The sequence below is a fragment of the Papio anubis genome, chromosome 1 (genome assembly GCF_008728515.1).
Source record: "Papio anubis isolate 15944 chromosome 1, Panubis1.0, whole genome shotgun sequence".
In the NCBI taxonomy this organism is placed as follows: Eukaryota; Metazoa; Chordata; class Mammalia; order Primates; family Cercopithecidae; genus Papio; species Papio anubis.
Window position 1 is genome coordinate 124,375,428 of NC_044976.1, and position 18,917 is coordinate 124,394,344.

The 18,917-nt window shown below is 44.7% G+C and overlaps 1 protein-coding gene across 3 annotated transcripts in view; it reads right to left on the reverse strand.

The window, feature by feature from the left end:
* Positions 1-18,917, reverse strand: part of GATAD2B (GATA zinc finger domain containing 2B) — a 123,169-nt gene that overhangs the window by 13,860 nt on the left and 90,392 nt on the right. For all 3 annotated transcript variants that reach the window (XM_003892694.5, XM_009181975.4, XM_017947299.3), the window contains exons 2-3: positions 9,651-9,986; positions 886-1,015 (exon numbers count right to left, since the gene is read on the reverse strand). In XM_003892694.5, the coding sequence (XP_003892743.1) occupies positions 886-1,015; positions 9,651-9,985 (465 nt within the window). In that variant the 5' untranslated portion in view covers position 9,986. The remainder of the gene's footprint in view (positions 1-885; positions 1,016-9,650; positions 9,987-18,917) is intronic.

An 18,917-nucleotide genomic window follows, 5' to 3' on the forward strand; every position in this document is an offset into this window, starting at 1 on the left:
AATAGGATTATCTTTGTATCACTGGGGTCTGGCAAAGTGCCTGGCATTCAGTAGGTACTCAAAGAAATGCTTACAGAATTAAAGGAGAGACCACATATAAATGCTAATCAGTCAGATTCCTGGCAAAAAGAAGAATGACTAAAGAGAAACATTGTTTTTTTTGTTTTGTTTTGTTTTTTTGTTTTTGAGACGGAGTCATGCTCTGTCACTCAGGCTGGAGTGCAGTGGCGCCATCTCAGCTCACTGCAAGCTCCGCCTCCTGGGTTCACGCCATTCTCCTGCCTCAGCCTCCCGAGTAGCTGGGACTGCAGGCGCCCGCCACTACGCCCGGCTAATTTTTTTGTATTTTTAGTAGAGACGGGGTTTCACCGTATTAGCCAGGATGGTCTCGATCTCCTGACCTCGTGATCCGCCCGCCTTGGCATCCCAAAGTGCTGGGATTACAGGCGTGAGCCACAGCGCCTGGCCACACTGTCTTCTTTTAAAATAAATATTCCTAAATCTCTTAAAGCCACATTTCCTCTAGATATACACAAAAACTTAGGAATCCCTTCATACTCAGGTACTCAGGTTAGAGTGCAGAAGGTATCCTTCTAGCCAAGGGTGTACTTTGTATGACTTAATTATGAACTTTTGTTTTCATTTTTCAAAGAAAAATAACATTGAGTATAATGGCCTACACACATGCTTTTCAAACTGTCGTCTCCACTTGATTCTAACAGTTCCTTTTAAAAGCCCTTGAAGTCGAGAGTCACTATAAAGTTTTCATCAATGGGTATTTATATCCAAACAGTAAACAGTCAAAAAACAGAACTAAGACTCTTGAGGAATTAAATAAAATAGAAGGAGTGTAACATGAAAAAAGAAATTCTTCTTTCTTTTTACCTTAAACATCTCTAGGTTGGCTGCTTTGAGTCTTTCTTCCATTCTGGAACTGGAACGGGGACTGGAAGCCTCATTGTCAGACAAAACAATGATGTCTGGTGAGGGAGTTAGCCTTCCTCGCTCTGGCTCACTAGACAAGAAAAGGAAAAAATAAGCTATTTCCAACAAAAGTTAAGAAAATTTCTTATCTATGCTGAATTAAAAAAAATCCAAGGGGGGCCGGGCACAGTGGTTCACTCCTGTAATCCTAGCACTTTGGGAGGCCGAGGCGGGTGGATCACCTGGAGTCAGGAGTTCGAGACCAGCCTGGCCGACATGGTGAAACCCTGCCTCTACTAAAAATACAAAAATTAGCTGGGCATTGGGGCACACGCCTGTAGTCCCAGCTACTCAGGAAGCTGAGGCAGGAGAATCTCTTGAACCCATGAGATAGAGGTTGCAGTGAGCCAAGATCGCACCACTGCATTCCAGCCTGGGCAACAGAGCAAGATTTCATCTCAAAAAAAAAAAAAAAAAAAAAAATAGTCTATCCCATCAAGAGTAGGTACTGACGAATACACAAAAGAAGGAAGCATTAATAATTTGACGGAATAGTGTCAAGCATAATGTCTACAGTCTTATAGAAAAGGATTAAACCTCCAGAAACAAATATATTGAACTTGCATCTACTTACCAGAGTTTTATTCAGCATCTTACCTCAAAGAGTCTAGAAATTACTTTGAAATCTAAATCTCCCACATTGGTTCCTCTTACTCCTAATCCTATTTACTACATAACTCTAATTTAGGTTATTCTGGGGTTAGCCTTAAAAGCATCATGCTTATTTGTGTAAGATGATAAAAAATGGCACATACTGCTTCAGACCTAGTAACAAGAATTCCAGAAACTCTAATTGCTTCAGGTTCCCAAATCAATGACTGTATTTTCTAATTCTCCTCTGACTTCAAAGATACATTCCCAGATCCTACCTTCCTTGAGATTGTCAGTGTAGTTGGGAGTATTTAGGTCGATTGTTCTTTGGTCCTTTTTTTTTTCCCCTCTTGAGATAGGATCTCACTCTGTCACCCAGGCTGGAGTCCTGTAGCCCGATCACAGCTCACTGCAGCCTTGACCTACTGGGCTCAAGTGATCCTCCCACCTCAGCCTCCTGAGTAACTGGGACTATAGGCATGTGCCACCATGCCCGGCTAATTTTCATACTTTTTGTAGACATAGGGTCTTACTATGTTGCCCGAGCTGGTCTTAAGTGACCCTCCTGCCTTGGCCTCCCATTTGGCCTTAAATAATCAACTTAAACCCTTAATGATCACAGATCACTAGCCGTCCACTTCTCAGGGTTTCTTGTCCTAGCTGCTGTTGGCACATGGATTTTTTTTTTTTTTTTTTGAGGCAGGGTCTCATTCTATTGCCCAGGCTGGAGCGTAGTGGTACTTGCTGCATTCTCAAACTCCTGGCTCCAAGAGATCCCCCAGCCTCAGCCTCCTGAGTGCCTGGATAATTTCTGAATTTTTTGGAAAGTGGTGGGGGTCTTGCTATGCTGCCCAGGCTAGTCTTGAACTCCCAGGTTCAAGTGATCCTGCTGCCTCAGCCACCCAAAGTGTTGGAATTACAGGTGTGAGCCACCATGCCCAGTCAGGACATGGATACCTTTTGAATAGGGCAACCCTGATCACTGGAATAAGCATTCAATTTCTCAACAGGGTAAATCTGAGTTGCTAAAATCAACCAAACTTAGGTAAGGAAACAGAATAGGGGGACAGAAAGATAAGAATGACTATCTTGTGAACTACTATTAAGTTTGTCTAGATTGCCGGCCATAGACACAGCAAGCTGAGAAGGTAGAAATACAGAAAAAGAAACCACTAGAGGGAGAAAAGAGCCTTTCATTCTCTAACCCCGAATATGAGGAGTAATGGTTAGGCCTGAATAAAGTGTCTGCATTCTTTTTTTTGAGATGCAGTCTGGCTCTGTCGCCCAGGCTGGAGTGCAATGGTGTGATCTCAGCTCACTGGAACCTCCATCTCCTGGGTTCAAGCGATTCTCCTGCCTCAGCCTCCCCAGTAGCTGGAATTACAGGTACCCGGCATGGCGCTTGGCTGATTTTTTTTGGTATTTTTAGTAGAGATGGGGTTTCACTGTTTTGGCCAGGCTGGTCTCAAAGTCCTGACCTCGTGATCCGCCTGCCTCTGCCTTCCAAAGTGTTGGGATTACAGGCGTGAGCCACTGTGCCCGGCCTGAATTCATTTTTAAAGTGTGATTTACTTCTCATATCTATATTCCTTTATACTCCCCGTCTATGATTAACATGGGCAATTTTGGGTGGGCAGATCACTTGAGGCCAAAAGTTTGAGACCAGCCTGGCCAACATGGAGAAATCCTGTCTCTACTAAAAATACAAAAATTAGCCGGGCATGGTAGTACATGCCTGTAATCCCAGCTATTCAGGATGCTGAGGCACAACAATCACCTGAACCTGGAAGGCAGAGGTTGCAATGAGCCAAGATCGCATCACTATACTCCAGCCTGGGTGACAGAGCAAGACTCTGTCTCAAACAAATTAAAAATAAATAAAAAATAAATCATGGGTAATTTTGGAATCTGGAAGATTTTTCATGCAGAAGCTCTTTCTATTCTGGTCCTGGCTGCATAATATATATTACAAGTTATTTCTAAGGTAAGGAATTCTTCCTTGCTCAAATGAGTGCCACTTACTGCTTAGGAACTGCCCGCCCAGTGCCAAGACAAACAGCGACATTACTGGATGGAGATTTGGGAATTGTATGCCATTTATCAGGAAGTTATATCTGAGAACAACTTTAAGTGATTATTTTATTCCCAGATATAAACACACCAGTATTAGGTAGATAGCACAGATAAGGCAAAGCCAAAGTCTTTTTTGAGTCGGACTCTTGCACTGTCACCCGGGCTGGAGGGCAATGGTGCAATCTTGGCTCACTGCAACCTCTTCTGAGGTTTAAGTGATTCTCCTGCCTCCCGAGTCGCTGGAATTACATGTGCCCGCCACCACACCTGGCTAATTTTCTGTATTTATAGTAGAGATGGGGTTTCACTATGTTGGCCAGACTGGTCTCAAACTGCTGACCTCATCATCCACCCGCCTCAGCCTCCCAAAGACCTGGGATTACAGGCATGAGCCACCGCGCCTAGTCTCTTTTCTTGTATTTATTTTTGCTTTTATTTTTTGAGACAGGGTCTCACTCTGTCACCCAGGCTGGAGTGCAGTGGTGCAATCGTTCGTGGCTCACTGCAGTCTCAATCTCCTAGGCCCAAGAGATCCTCCCACCTCAGTCTCCTGAGTAGCTAATTTTTAAATTTTTTGTAGAGAAAGGGTCTCCCTATGTTACTAAGGCTGGTCTTAAACTTCTAGGCCCAAGTGATTCTCCTGCCTTGGCCTCCCAAAGTGCTGTGATTACAGGCGTGAGCCATCATGTCCTGCCTCATTCCTCAATTTTCAAAAACTAATGAGCTAGGATTCTGGCCTCATTTGTTAAACATTCCCAGAGAGAAATTATTTTGCTCTTTTCCTAAACATACATGTAATTTACAACACTGGGGGTAGTTAAGTATGAACTCCTACCTATTAGAGAGATATTATTAAAAGCCCCACTTGCTGTGACATCACTTGTGACTTAGTCTGGCATATTCTCAGAAGCTATAAAGCTCTTAATCCTTATCCCAGTAGTAAAAACAACTAAGCTAAGAACTGCCGTGTCTTTCTAGAATTTCAAAACATTAGTAGCGTTGGTTTCATACATACTTTATTTCACAGGTATCATAACTTGACCAACTGATGGTAAAATAAGCTATTTAGGCTATTATGACATGGCTATTATGTTAAGAACTTCTCTTGCCTTCTGCTTTCAAATTCTTTCATCTTTTCTTGGTAGAGATGAGGTACCACTATGTCGCCCAGGCAGATCTCAAATTCTTGCACTCAAGCAATCCTCCCACTTTGGCCTCCCTAAGTGCTGGGAATACAGGCATGCACCATTGCACCCAGCTCTTTCCTCCTTTTATCACTATCAAAGAAACTATGGTTCTCCTTGCTGGGAATGTATCAGTTTTGCTCACTGTTGGTTTTTTGTTTTTTTGTTTTTCTTTTGAGACAGGGTCTTGGTCTGTCGCCCAGGCTGGGAGTGCAGTGGTGCAATCTCTGCTCACTACAACTCTGCCTCCTGGGTTCAAGCGATTCTCCTGCCTCCCTTCCAAGTAGCCAGGATTACAGGCACCCGCCACCACGCCTGGTTAATTTTTGTAATTTTACTAGAGATGGGGTTTCACCATGTTGGCCAGGCTGGTCTCGAACTCCTGACCTCAGATGATCCTCCTGCCTTGGCCTCCCAAAGTGCTGGGATTATAGGTGTGAGTCACTGTGCCCAGTAGTCTTGTTCATTATTATACAACATCTCAGGGCTAAATGGAAATAACTGTCAGTATATCTGGAGTCCCAAGCTTCCAGAGGATTGTGTTTCAAAAGATCACCCCATGTTGGGTACAGGGGCCCATGCCTAATAGTTCCAGCTACTCAGGAAGCCAAGTGGGGAGGACTGCTTGAGCTCAGGAATTTGAGGAAATAGTGCACGACAGTGCTTGTGAACAGCCAATGCATGTCAGCCTGGGCAACAGAGCGACACCCCATCTCTTTAAATGATTTTTAAAAATCACCCCAAAATAACATTTTTAAAAAAATTGTTGGGTTTGGTTGGGCATGGTGGCTCACGCCTGTAATCCCAGCACTTTGGGAGGCCAAGGCGAGTGAATCACAAGGTCAGGAGATAGAGACCGTCCTGGTCAACATGGTGAAACCCCATCTCTACTAAAAATACAAAAATTAGCTGGCGTGTAGTCCCAGCTACTCAGGACGCTGAGGCAAGAGAATCGTGTGAACCCAGGAGACGGAGGTTGCAGTGAGCCGAGATCGTGCCACTGCACTCCAGCCTGGCCAACAGAGCGAGACACCGTCTTAAAAAAAAAAAAAAAAAAAAGTTGGGTTTTCAGGAAGTCTGACTTTTTAACATATACTGTCTGTATCTGCAATATAATACAATTCCAATAGCACTAATGAGATCTTACCAAAATGTCTACAGAAGCAGGACTGAAAACAGGAAAAAAAAAAAACTGTGTTAACAAAGTTTCTATGAAAAATGTTGGGCCCGGCATGGTGGCTCATGCCTGTAATCCCAGCACTTTAGGAGGCAAAGGTGGGCAGATCACTTGAGAGCAGGAGTTAAGAGACCAGCCTGGGTGACACAGCAAAACCTCGTCTCTACTAAAAATACAAAACAGTTACCCAAGTATAGGGGCACACGCCTGTAGTCCCAGCTACTTGGGAAGCTGAGGCAGGAGGATTGCTTGAGCCTGGGAGGTGGAGGTTGCAGTGAGTGGAGATCATGCCACACTGCACTCCAGCCAGGGCGACAGAGTGAGACCTTGTCAGGAAAGGGAAAGGGAAGGAAAGAAAAATGCATTTAAGAGTTCCAATTTGGGATGTGAAGAATCCACCTAACATTTCTTTAACTCTTTGTCCCCAATGAAGTAGGATAAGTTACTTGCTCCAGAAGGGTAAGGGTGATTATAAAAGCAAGTAGGTTACTCAGGTTCATGATCTCATTCACTGACGTCCTTTTCTTTCAAGCAATCTAAAAATGAACCTATTTATATAATATTCTGCTGGCACTACCTATAAATTACAAGTATTTTTCTTCTCTTCAAGGACCTCTAGGGAATCTGCCTGAGGTTTCCTAAGAGTTTTTTGTTGTTGTTCTTTTTGCTTTTTTAAAAATTGAGCTAAGAGTCTCACTCTGAGAGGCCGGGCGCGGTGGCTCAAGCCTGTAATCCCAGCACTTTGGGAGGCCGAGACGGGCGGATCACGAGGTCAGGAGATCGAGACCATCCTGGCTAACACGGTGAAACCCCGTCTCTATTAAGAAATACAAAAAACTAGCCGGGCGAGGTGGCGGGCGCCTGTAGTCCCAGCTACTCGGGAGGCTGAGGCCGGAGAATGGTGTAAACCCGGGAGGCGGAGCTTGCAGTGAGCTGAGATCCGGCCACTGCACTCCAGCCTGGGCGACAGAGCGAGACTCCGTCTCAAAAAAAAAAAAAAAAAAAAAAAAAGAGTCTCACTCTGTCGCTCAGGTTGGAGTGTAGTGGTGCGATCTCAGCTCACTGCAACCTCTGCCACCGGGGTTCAACAATTCTCACGCCTCAGCCTCCCAAGTAGCTAGGAACACAGGTGCATGCCACCACAGCTGGCTAATTTTTTCATATTTTTAGTAGAGACAAGGTTTCACCATGTTGGCCAGGCTGGTCTCAAACTCCTGACCTCAGGTGATCCACCCACCTCGGCCTCCCAAAGTGCTGGGATGACAAGTGTGAGCCACCGCTTACTAAGAGTTTTTAAAGTTACTACCAAGAATAATGTTTGCTTGTGGAGCGTGGTTTAAAAAAATAATCCTCGGACAAGACCAGTAAGGAGACATCAAAAGGTAGAGAAAGTAACATGTGTAAGGTTATAACCATTCCTTTCTTCTTCATTCTCCATCAGTCCAGCTTTTTAGAGATTCTGCTTTGGATCAGTCCTACAACAAACTCAGCAAGGTCATTTGGAGGGCAACTGAACACTGAAGACTAATTCTCACAGCTATCAGCTGTTTCTGAACTATTTATAAACTGAATGTTTTTGTTTTTTTTTTTTCAGAGGGAGTCTCGCTTTGTCACCCAGGCTGCAGTGCAGTGGTGCAATCTTGGCTCACTGCAACCTCTGCCTTCCGGGTTCACACCATTCTCCTGCCTCAGCCTCCCGAGTAGCTGGGACTACAGGCACCTGCCACCACGCCTGGCTAATTTTTTGTATTTTTAGTAGAGACGGGGTTTCACCGTGTTAGCCAGGATGGTCTCGATCTCCTGACCTCGTGATCCACCCGCCTTGGCCTCCTAAAGTGCTGGGATTACAGGCATGAGCCACTGCACCCAGCCTAAACTGAATGTTTTAAAAGCTAGGGTTGGCTGGGTGTGGTGGCTCACATCTATAATCCCAGCACTTTGGGAGGCCGAAGTGGGAAGATCACCTGAGGTCAGGAGTTCGAGATTAGCCAGGCTATCATGGTAAAACCCCATCTCTACTAAAAATACAAAATTAGCTGGGTGTGGTGGCACGCGCCTGTAATTCCAGCTACTCATGAGAGTAGAGAGGCAAGAGAATCACTTGAACCCGGGAGGTGGAGGGTGCAGTGAGCCGAGATCATACCATTGCACTCAGGCTGGGCAAAAAGAGTGAAACTCCAACTCAAGAAAAAAAAAACAAAAGCACAAACACACACACACACACACACAACTAGGGTTATAGGCTGGGTGTAGTGGCTCATAGGCTGGGTGTGGTGGCTCACGACAGTAGTCCCAGCACTATGGGAGGCCAATGTGGGAAGATCACCTGAGGCTGGGAGTTTGAGACCAGCCTGGGCAACATAGTGAGACTCTGTCTCTACAAAAGTATTCAAAATTTAGCTGGGTGTGATGATGCACACCTTTAGTCCCAGCTACTTGGGAGGCTAGGGCGGGAAGATAACCTGAGCCCAGGAGTTGGTGGTTACAATGAGCTATGATCATGCTACTGCACTCAAGACTGTGTGACAAAGTGAGACCTTATCTTAAAAAAAAAAAAGAAAAACTGGACGGGTGCGGTGGCGCATGCCCGTAATCTGGCACTTTGGGAGGCCAAGGAGGGAGGATCACTTGAGCTCAGGAATTTGAGACCAGCCTGGGTAACATGGCAAAAACCCGTTTCTACAAAAATACAAAAATTAGACAGGCATGGTGGGATGTGCCTGTAGTCCCAGCTACTCGGGGGTGGGGTGAGTTGGGGTTGAGGTGGGAAGATCACTTGAATCCAGCGGGTCATGCCACTCACTACACACCAGCCGGGGCAACAGAGCAAGACCCTGCCTCAAAAAAACAAAACAAAACAAAACAAAAAACAAAACCAACCAAAACCACCAAAAAACCTCATAAAAAACAAAAAGAAAAAAAAAAAAACCCCCAAACTAGGGTTATCTGTACTATGATTCACTGCACATGTAGACTCAACCATTGGCCAGATCCAGGTATCTCTCCTTACCGTGTGCTCTACAGTTTCAAGTACTCAACCCTGAGAGACACCAGAAAAAAAGGCCTGGGAAAACACGTTTGCATGTGTGAGTGAGTGAAAGAGAGAGTAACATATATGTACAAATGAATGTATATGTATATGGGGGAGCTGGGGGAAGTGGTACAGATACAGCAAGAATGCAGAGACTTACCACATGAAGATAATTTGCTTTCTGACACAAGAAAAGCTAGGCCCACATTTTTGGATGCAATAAAAGCTGGGACTCCACAATAAATACATCCTAAAACTCCTGGAATTATCTGACAAAAAGACTATTTTTCTCCTCATAAGATGGCCATGAAGATTAGACTGAAGGTATACATTAACTCACTTCCATTTGGCCTATCAGATATCTAGTGGCCCCTTTATCTAGAAATGACCATTTTTTAAGAGTAAGAACTATGATTCTCTGTAGGCTAAGCAGTTTTTGAGGCACCTGGTTTCATTTGGAAATAAAATGAATTTATGGTCAAACTCGATGATGTATCTTCTTTTAAGAATCTTTAGGATGAAAAATACCCTCCTCTCACTGGAATTCATTCCATTTTCACAGGCTTTATGAGATGACCCTATCTCTGGAGGCAGTTGAACTGAGCCATACCTCCGTCTAGCACTCATATCCACAGGCTCATCATTGATGTTTTCTTTGCCTGGCCTTCCAGCAGTCCTGTTGTCTCCATGAGGCCTGAGATTCCCATTAAGTTTTTCTTCATAGCCCTTGACACCACTGCCATCCTGTTTGGTGGGTAACTCATGTGGCACCTCAAGATTTGCCAAATCCTTCCTTTTGAGCAATGCCAACATTTTCAGACGTTCCATGGCCTCGTGCCCCTCCATTTTGAGTCGCTTTGCCAGGACATCATCTCGCTCATCTGCTGGGTCCAAGCTCCGCTTCAACAGATTCAAGCGAAGAGCATCTTCTGTCATTCGATCCATCCTATGGAAAGAAAACTACAAGTAAGATCAGAATAAAGTCCCTTAAATAGTATAAAGTTACAAGAATCTCTCTCTCTTTCTCACACACACACACACACACACACACACACACACACACACACACACACACACACACAGAGTTCAAAGTTAACTAAGCTAATGTCCTGATATTGTCCTAGAACATCTATATTAAAGGAGAGCTCTCCATTCAACCTCAGCAATTTAAGTAAACTTAAATTTACATAAGTGAAGACCTGTTGATGTTGCCCTGAATTCTATATGGATACAGACTGAAAACCTTTTTTTTTTTTTTTTTTAGCTTTTATTTCATTTTATTTCAAGAATTTACCGCGTGCAGGTTTGTTACATGGTGGCCATGTAGGATTGCTTAGATTCAAAATCTGAAGAAACTTAAGATGCTTTTAAAATGAAGAACTTAGGTGGTTGCCTGATAAGCAGCACTATTTTTTTCTTTACTCATGAAACAAAATTGATGGCTAATTAATCATTATCTTCCTTTTTTCACTTTGATTTTTTACTATGGAAAAATCCGTGTAGGCTGACATGGTGGCTTAACTTATATTCCAAGCTCCTCCAGAGGCTGAGGTGGAAGACTGCTTCTTGACCCAGGGTTCAAGACCAGCCTGAAAATCATTGAGACCATCTCTACAAAAATTAAAATCCTGTCAAGGCATGGGTGGCACATGCCTGTAGTCCCAACTACTTGGGAGGGTAGGAGTGGGAGGACTGCTTGAGACCAGGAGGTTGGGGCTGCAGAAGTGAGCCTGATCATTACTGAACTCCAGCTGGGGTGATACAGTGAGGCTCTGTCTTAGAAACAAGAAGCAAGCCACAAAAATTCAAAATGCAAAATTCAGATTTAGATTTTCTCCAGCACTTTCAAATCCAGGGTTGTTGTCCTGGTAGGAAACAGTAAAAGATAAAATAGTAAGAAAATCTTTTAAGTCAAAACACAGGTCAAAATTACTACTTATGTTAACCAGGTCAAATATTTAGTAAGTTACTTTACCTCCCAAGTTTCAAAATTTCATTTTGTAAAATGGAGTGCTTAAAATTTTTCTTCTAGGCGGTGGCTCAAGCCTGTAATCCCAGCACTTTGGGAGGCGGGGCGGGTGGATCCGCGAGGTCAGGGAGATCAAGACCATCCTGGCGAACAGTGAAACCCGTCTCTACTAAAAAAATAAAAACTAGCCGGGCGAGATGGTGAGCCTGTAGTCCCAGCTACTCCCGGAGGCTGAGGCAGGAGAATGGCGTGAACCAGGAGGCGGGCTTGCAGTGAGCTGAGATCCTGGCCACTGCACTCCAGCCTGGGCGGTAGAGCGAGACTCCGTCTCAAAAAAAAAAAAAAAAAAAAAAAAAAAAAATTTTCTTCTATTCCAGGGCTGGGCACAGCAGCTCACACCTATAATCCCAGCACTGGGCTGACGCGGGTGGATCACAAGGTCAGGAGTTCAAGACCAGCCTGGCCAAGATGGTGAAACCCCATTTCTACTAAAAATACAAAAACTTAGCCGGGCTGGGTGGCGGGCGCCTGTAATCCCTGCTACTTGGGAAGCTGAGGCAGATAATTGATTGAACCCAGCAGGTGGAGGTTGCAGTGAGCTGAGATCTCGCCACTGCACTCTAGCCTGGGCAACAGAGGGAGAGAGGGAAGGAAAGAAGGGAGGAAGGAAGGGAGGAAGGAAGGAAGGAAGGGAGGGAGGGAGGAATAAAATAAAAAAGATTATTTTCCAGTTGCAATTAAAAAAAAAAAAAAAAAAGGGGCTGGGTGCAGTGGCTCACGCTTGTAATCCCAGCACTTTGGGAGGCTGAGGTAGGTAGATCACTTGAGGTCAGGAATTCGAGACCAATCTGGCCAGCATGGTGAAACCCTGTCTCTACTAAAAATACCAAAATTAGGCATGGCGGCGCTTTCATGTAGTCCCAGCTACCTGAGAGGCTGAGGCATGAGAATCACTTGAACCTGCAAGGTGGAGGTTGCAGTGTGCAAAGATTTCACCACTGCATTCCAGCCTGGGTGTGACAGAGTGAAACTGTCTCAAAACAAAAACAAAACAAAACCAAAAAATGAAACACACACCTTTTATTATTTATTTATTTGAGATGGAATCTTGTTCTGTCACCAGGCTGGAGTGGAGTGGTGAGATCTCAGCTCACTGCAACCTCTGTCTCCCAGGTTCAAGTGATTCTCCCGCCTCAGCCTCCCAAGTAGCTGGGACTATGGGTGTGTGCCACCACGTCCACCTAATTTTTGTATTTTAGTAGAGACGGGGTTTCACCATGTTGGCCAGGATCGTCGCAGTCTCTTGACCTTGCAATCTGCCCGCCTCGGCCTCCTAAAGTGCTGGGATTACAGGCATTAGCCACCATGCCCGGCCTGTTTTATATTTTTATTTTTGAGAGATAGGGTCTCACTCTATCACCCAGGCTAGGGTGCAAGTGGCACAATTATAGCCTACTGCAGCTTCAAACTCTAGGGCTCAAACAATCCTCCACGCCTCAGCCTCCTGAGTAGCTAGAGACGCATGCCACCACACTGGGCTAACTTTTCAGTTTTTTGTAGGACAAAGTCTCACTATGTTGCCCAGGCTGGTCTGGAACTCCTGGGTTCAAATGATCCTCCTGCCTCAGTCTCTCAAAGTGCTGGGGATTATAGGCAGAAACACACCTTTTAGAGACAAGAGAAAAGTCAGAACCCAAACTTCTGAATTTTGGGGTAACGTTTTTTAATTCTTTCTCTTTTTAAAGAACAGCTTTAGCAGCCATAAAAAAGAATGAGTTCATGTCCTTTGCAGGGAAGTGGATGAAGCTGGAAGCCATCAATCTCAGTAAACTAACAAAGGAAGAGAAAACCAAACACTGCATGTTTTCACTCGTAAGTGGGAGTTGAACAATGAGAACACATGGACACAGGGAGGGGAACATCACACACCTGGGTCTGTCGGGAGGTGGGAGGCAAAAGGAGGGAGAGCATTAGGACAAATACCTAATGCATGTGGGGCTTAAAACCTAGATGACAGGTTGACAGCTGCTGCAAACCACCATGGCACATGTATACCTATGTAATAAACCTTCAGTTTCTGTGCGTGTATCCCAGAACTTAAAGTAAAATAAAATAAAATAAGAAGAGCTTTACTGAGATATAATTCACATATCATGCAATTTACCTATGTAAAGTATACAATTCCATATTTAGCATATTCAAAGCTGTGCAACTGGCCGGGCGCGGTGGCTCAAGCCTGTAATCCCAGCACTTTGGGAGGCCGAGGCGGGTGGATCACAAGGTCAGGAGATCGAGACCATCCTGGCTAACATGGTGAAACTCCGTCTCTACTAAAAATACAAAAAACTAGCCGGGCGTGGTGGCGGGCGCCTGTAGTCCCAGCTACTCGGAGGCTGAGGCAGGAGAATGGCGTGAACCCGGGAGGTGGAGCTTGCAGTGAGCCGAGATCGCACCACTGCACTCCAGCCTGGGTGACACAGCGCGAGACTCCGTCTCAAAAAACAAACAAACAAACAAAAAAAAAAACAAAGCTGTGCAACTATCATTATAATCAACTTTAGAACATTTTTATCACACTTCACCTCCCAATTTACCTCTGAAAAATATCTTCAGATGGAGGCCGGGCGCGGTGGCTCACGCCTGTAATCCCAGCACTTTGGGAGGCCGAGACGGGCAGATCACGAGGTCAGGAGATTGAGAGCATCCTAACACAGTGAAACCCCGTCTCTACTAAAAAATACAAAAAACTAGCTGGGCAAGGTGGCGGGCACCTGTAGTCCCAGCTACTCGGGAGGCTGAGGCAGGAGAATGGCGTAAACCCAGGAGGCGGAGCTTGCAGTGGGCTGAGATCCGGCCACTGCACTCCAGCCTGGGCGACAGAGCGAGACTCTGTCTCAAAAAAAAAAAAAAAAAAAAAAATCTTCAGATGGAGGGACTAGAAAGTGGAGTGCTACAGAACACCCCCCTAACTCTATAGTTGAATGTCTTTAGTACTTCAATCAGCACTATATAACTGAGAGTAGTAACTGGGCATACTATGGTAAGTTGGGGAGGGTAGGAAAAGTCTGCCACTCAACTGATTATACACCTAGATGCAAAAAGTATAGCCATGCCTCATTTTATTGCATTTCACTTCATTGTGCTTTGCAGATACTGTGTTAAAGGAAGACAAGGCCAGGCACAGTGGTTCACACCTGTAATCCCAGCGCTTTGGGAAGCCAAGGCAGGCGGATCACTTGAGGTTAGGAGTTCGAGACCAGCCTGGCCAACATGGTGAAACCCTGTCTCTACTAAAAATACAAAAATTAGTCGGGTGTTGTGGCACACGCCTGTAATCCCAGCTATTTGGGAGGCTGAGGCAGGAGGATCGCTTGAACCCAGGAGGCAGAGATTTCAGTGAGCCAAGATCGCGCCACTGCACTCCAACCTGGGCGACAAAAGCAAGACTCTGTCTCAAACAACAACAAACAACAACAACAAAAAACGAATGTTTGCGGTAACCCTGTATTGAGCAACCCTAATGGTATCATTTTTCTAACAGCATGTTCTCACTCTGTCTCTGTGTCACATTTTGGTAATGTATCTTTAATATTACTATTTTAATTGTTTTGTGGCACCATTAACTGTACTCAGAAGATGGCAAACTTAATAAATGTTGTGTGTGCTCTGACTGTTCCACAGACTGGCTGTTCTCCCATCTCTCTCTTTCTCCAGCTTCTTTACTATGAGACACAACAATATTGAAGTTAGACCAATTATTAACCCTACAAGGGTCTCTAAGTGTTCAACTGAAAGGAAGAGTCACACGTTTCTCACTTTAAATCAAAAGCTAGAAATGATTAAGCTCAGCGAGGAAGGCTTGTTGAAAACCAAGATGGGCTAAAACCTAGCCCTCTTGCATGTAACAGTTAGCCAATTGTGGCCGGGTGTGGTGGCTCACGCCTGTAATCCCAGCAGTCTGGGAGGCTGAGGTGGGCAGATCACAAGGTCAGGAGTTCGAGACCAGCCTGTCCAACATGGTGAAACGCCGTCTCTACTAAAGATACAAAAAATTAGCCAAGCGTGGTGGCATGCGCCTGTAATCCCAGATACTCAGGAGGATCATGCAGGACAATCACTTGAACCCAGGAGGCGGAGGTTGCAGTGAGCCAAGATCGCGCCATTGCACTCCAGGCTAGGCGACAGGGCGAGACTCCGTCTCAAAAAAAAAAAAAGGTTAGCCAAGTTGTGAATGCAAAGAAAAAGTTCCTGAAGGAATTATTAAAAGTGCTACTCCAGTGAACACACAAATAATGGCAAAGTGCAAAGGCTTTACTGGCAATATGGAGAAAGTTTTAGTGTACTGGCAAGATCAAACCAGCCACAACATTCCTTTAAGCCAAAGCCTAATTCAGAATCAGGCCCTAACTCTCTTCAATTCTGTGAAGGCTGGGAGAGGTGAGGAAGCTGCAGAAGAAAAGTTGGAAACTAGCAAAGGCTGGTTCATGAGGTTTAAGAAGTCATGCCATAACACAAAAGTACAAGGTACAGCAGTAGCCAAGTCCTGATGTAGAAGCTAACGCAAGTTATCCATAAGATCTAGCTGAGATAACCCACAAAGGTGACACATTAACAGTACATTATTTTCCCTTTTTAAAATTTTCTAATTTTTATTTTAGATTTAAGGGATACATGTGTAGGTTTATTAAATGGATATATTGCATAATGCTGGGGTTTGGGCTTTTACTGAACCCATCACCCAAATAGCTAACATAGTACCCAATGGGTAGTTTTTCAACCCTTATCCCCCACTCTATTCCTCCCCTTTTTGGAGTACTCAGTATCTACTGTTTTCATCTATAAGTCCATGTGAACAGTACATTTTCAATGTAGACAAAATAGCCTTCTACTGGAAGACTTTCATAGAGAGATGTCAATACCAGGCTCCAAAGCTTCAAAAGACAGGCTGACTCTCTTGTTAGAGGCTAATATGGCTGGTGACTTTAAATTGAAGTCAGTGATCATTTACTATTCCAACAATTCTAGGGCACTTAAGAACTACGTTAAATAAACTGGGCATAGTAGTGCACGCCAGTAGTCTCAGCTATGTGGTAGGCTGAGGCAGCAAGGTTGCCTGAGCTCAGGATTTTGAGGCTGTAGAACACTATGACTGCACCTGTGAATAGCCACTGCACTCCAGCCTGGACAACACAGCAAGACTCCATCTTTTAGAAAAAAGGTAAGAATTAGGCTAAATCTATTCTGCCTGTACTCTCTCAATGGAACAATGACGTCTGGATGACAGCACATCTGTTTACAGTATGGTTTACTGAATATTTTAAGCTCATGGCTGAGATCTACTGCTCAGAAAAAAGATCCCTTTCAAAATATTACTGCTCATTGACAATGCACCCAGTCACCAAGAGCTCTGATGGAGATGAACAAGGAGATTAATGTTGTTTTCATGTGGCTAACACATCCATTCTATAGACCATGAATCAAGGAGTAATTCTGACTTTCAAGTCTTCCCATGTAAGAAATATTGCTGGGCATGGTGGCTCATGCCTGTAACCCCAGCACTTTGGGAGGCCGAGGCAGGTGGATTACCTAAGGTCAGGAGTTCGAGACCAGTCTGACCAACATGGTGAAACCCCGTCTCTACTAAAAATACAAAGTTAGGCGTGGCAGCACATGCCTGTAATCCCAGCTACTTGGGAGGGTGAGGCAGGAGAATCGCTTGAACCTGGGAGGGGGAGGTGGCAGTGAGCCAAGATCATGCCACTGCACTCCAGCCTGGGCAACAAGAGCAAAACTCAGTCTCAAAAAAAAAAAAAAAGAAAGAAAAAGAAATATTAATATATTTTAGGCCAGGCATGGTGGCTCACACATGTAATTCCAGTGCTTTCAAGGCCCAGGTGGGAAGATCACTTGAGCCCAGGAGTTTGAGACTGGCCTGGGCAATACAGCAAGACCCTGTCTCTATACAAATAAAAATTTAAAAAACTTCCTGGAAATTATTTACCATTGCAGGAGGAAGCAAAACTATCAACATTTTTCTTTCTTTCTTTCTTTTTGAGACAGAGTTTTGTTCTTGTTGCCCAGGCTGGAGCGCAATGGTGCGATCTCGGCTCACCGCAACCTCCACCTCCCAGGTTCAAGCAATTCTCCTGCCTCAGTCTCCTGAGTAGCTGGGATTACAGGCATGTGCCACCCCAGGCCCAGATAATTTTGTATTTTCAGTAGAAACAGGGTTTCTCCATGTTGGTCAGGCTGGTCTCGAACTCCCGACCTCAGGTGATTCACCTGCCTCGGCTTCCCAAATTGCTGGGATTACAGGCATGAGCCACCACGCCTGGCCTAAAACTATCAACATTAACAGGAATTTGAAAGAAGGTGATTATAACTTTCACAGATGACCTTTGATAGGTTCAAGGTTTCAATGCAAGAAATGACTGCAAAAGTGGTAGAAACAGCAAGAACACTACAATTAGAAGGGAGCCTGGGCAAGGCACAGTGGCTCATGCCTGTAATCCCAGCACTTCGGGAGGCTGAGACAGGAGGATCACTTGAGCTCAGGAGTTTGAGACCAACCTGGACAACAAAGTGAGACCCCATCTCTACAAAAAATAAAAAAAAAATTAGCTGGGCACAGTGGCATGCACCTCACTCAGGAGGGTGAGGTGAGAGGATTGCATGAGCCCAGGAGTTTGAGGTTACAATGAGGTACGATCACGCCACTGCACTCGAGCTTGGGTGACAGACCACAACTGAGACTCTTTAAAAAGGAAAAACCAACAAACAAACAAAAAAAATTTTGAATGGATAAGGAATTGCTTCTTATGGATGAGCAAAGAAAGTGGTTTCTTGAGATGGAATCTACTCCTGGTAAGATGCTGTGAACACTGTTGAAATGACACCAGAAGATTTAGAATATTCCATAAACTTAAGCTGACAAAGCAGCAGCAGGGTTCGAGAGAAATGACGCCAATGTTGAAAGTAGTTCTACTGTGGATAAAATGGTATCAAAGAGTACCACATGCTACATGAAAATCTTCCACGAAAGGAGAGCCAATCCATGGGGCAAACTTCATTTTATTTTAAGAAACTGCCAGGTTGGGCAGGCACGGTGGCTCACGCCTATAATCTCAAAAAAAATAAATAAAAGATTGTCAGGTTACCCCAACCTTCAGCAACCACCACACTAATGGATGAGCAGTCATCCACATGAAGGCAAGACACTCTACCAGCTAAAAGATAATGACTTACTGAAGGCTCAGATGATTGTTAGCACTTTTTCGCAAGAAGGCTTTTTTATTTAAGATGTATACATTGTTTTTTTAGACATAATCCTATTGCACTTAATAGACTACAGCATAGTGTAAACATAACTTTTTTTTTTTTCTGAGACAGAGTCTCACTCTGTCACCCAGGCTGGAGTGAAGTGGTGCGATCTTGGCTCACCGCAACCTCCGCCTCCCGGGTTCAAATGATTCTCCTGCCTCAGCCCCGAGCAGCTGGGACTACAGGTGCGTGCCACCGTGCCCAGTTAATTTTTGTATTTTTAGTAGAGACGGGGTTTCACCATGTTGGCCAGGATGGTCTCGATCTCTTGACCTCGTGATCCACCCGCCTCGGCCTCCCAAAGTGCTGGGATTACAGGCGTGAGCCACCGCACCCAGCCTAAACATAACTTATGTTTTTTATTATTATTTTTGAGACAGAGTCTTGCTCTGTTGCCCAGGCTTGAATGCAGTGGCATGATGTCGGTTCACTACAACCTCCACCTCCTGAGTTCAAGCAATTCTACTGCCTCAGCCTCCTGAGTAGCTGGGATTACAGGCGCATACCACCATGCCCAGCTAATTTTTGTATTTTTAGTAGAGACGAGGTTTCACCATGTTGACCAAGCTGGTCTCAAACTCCTGACTT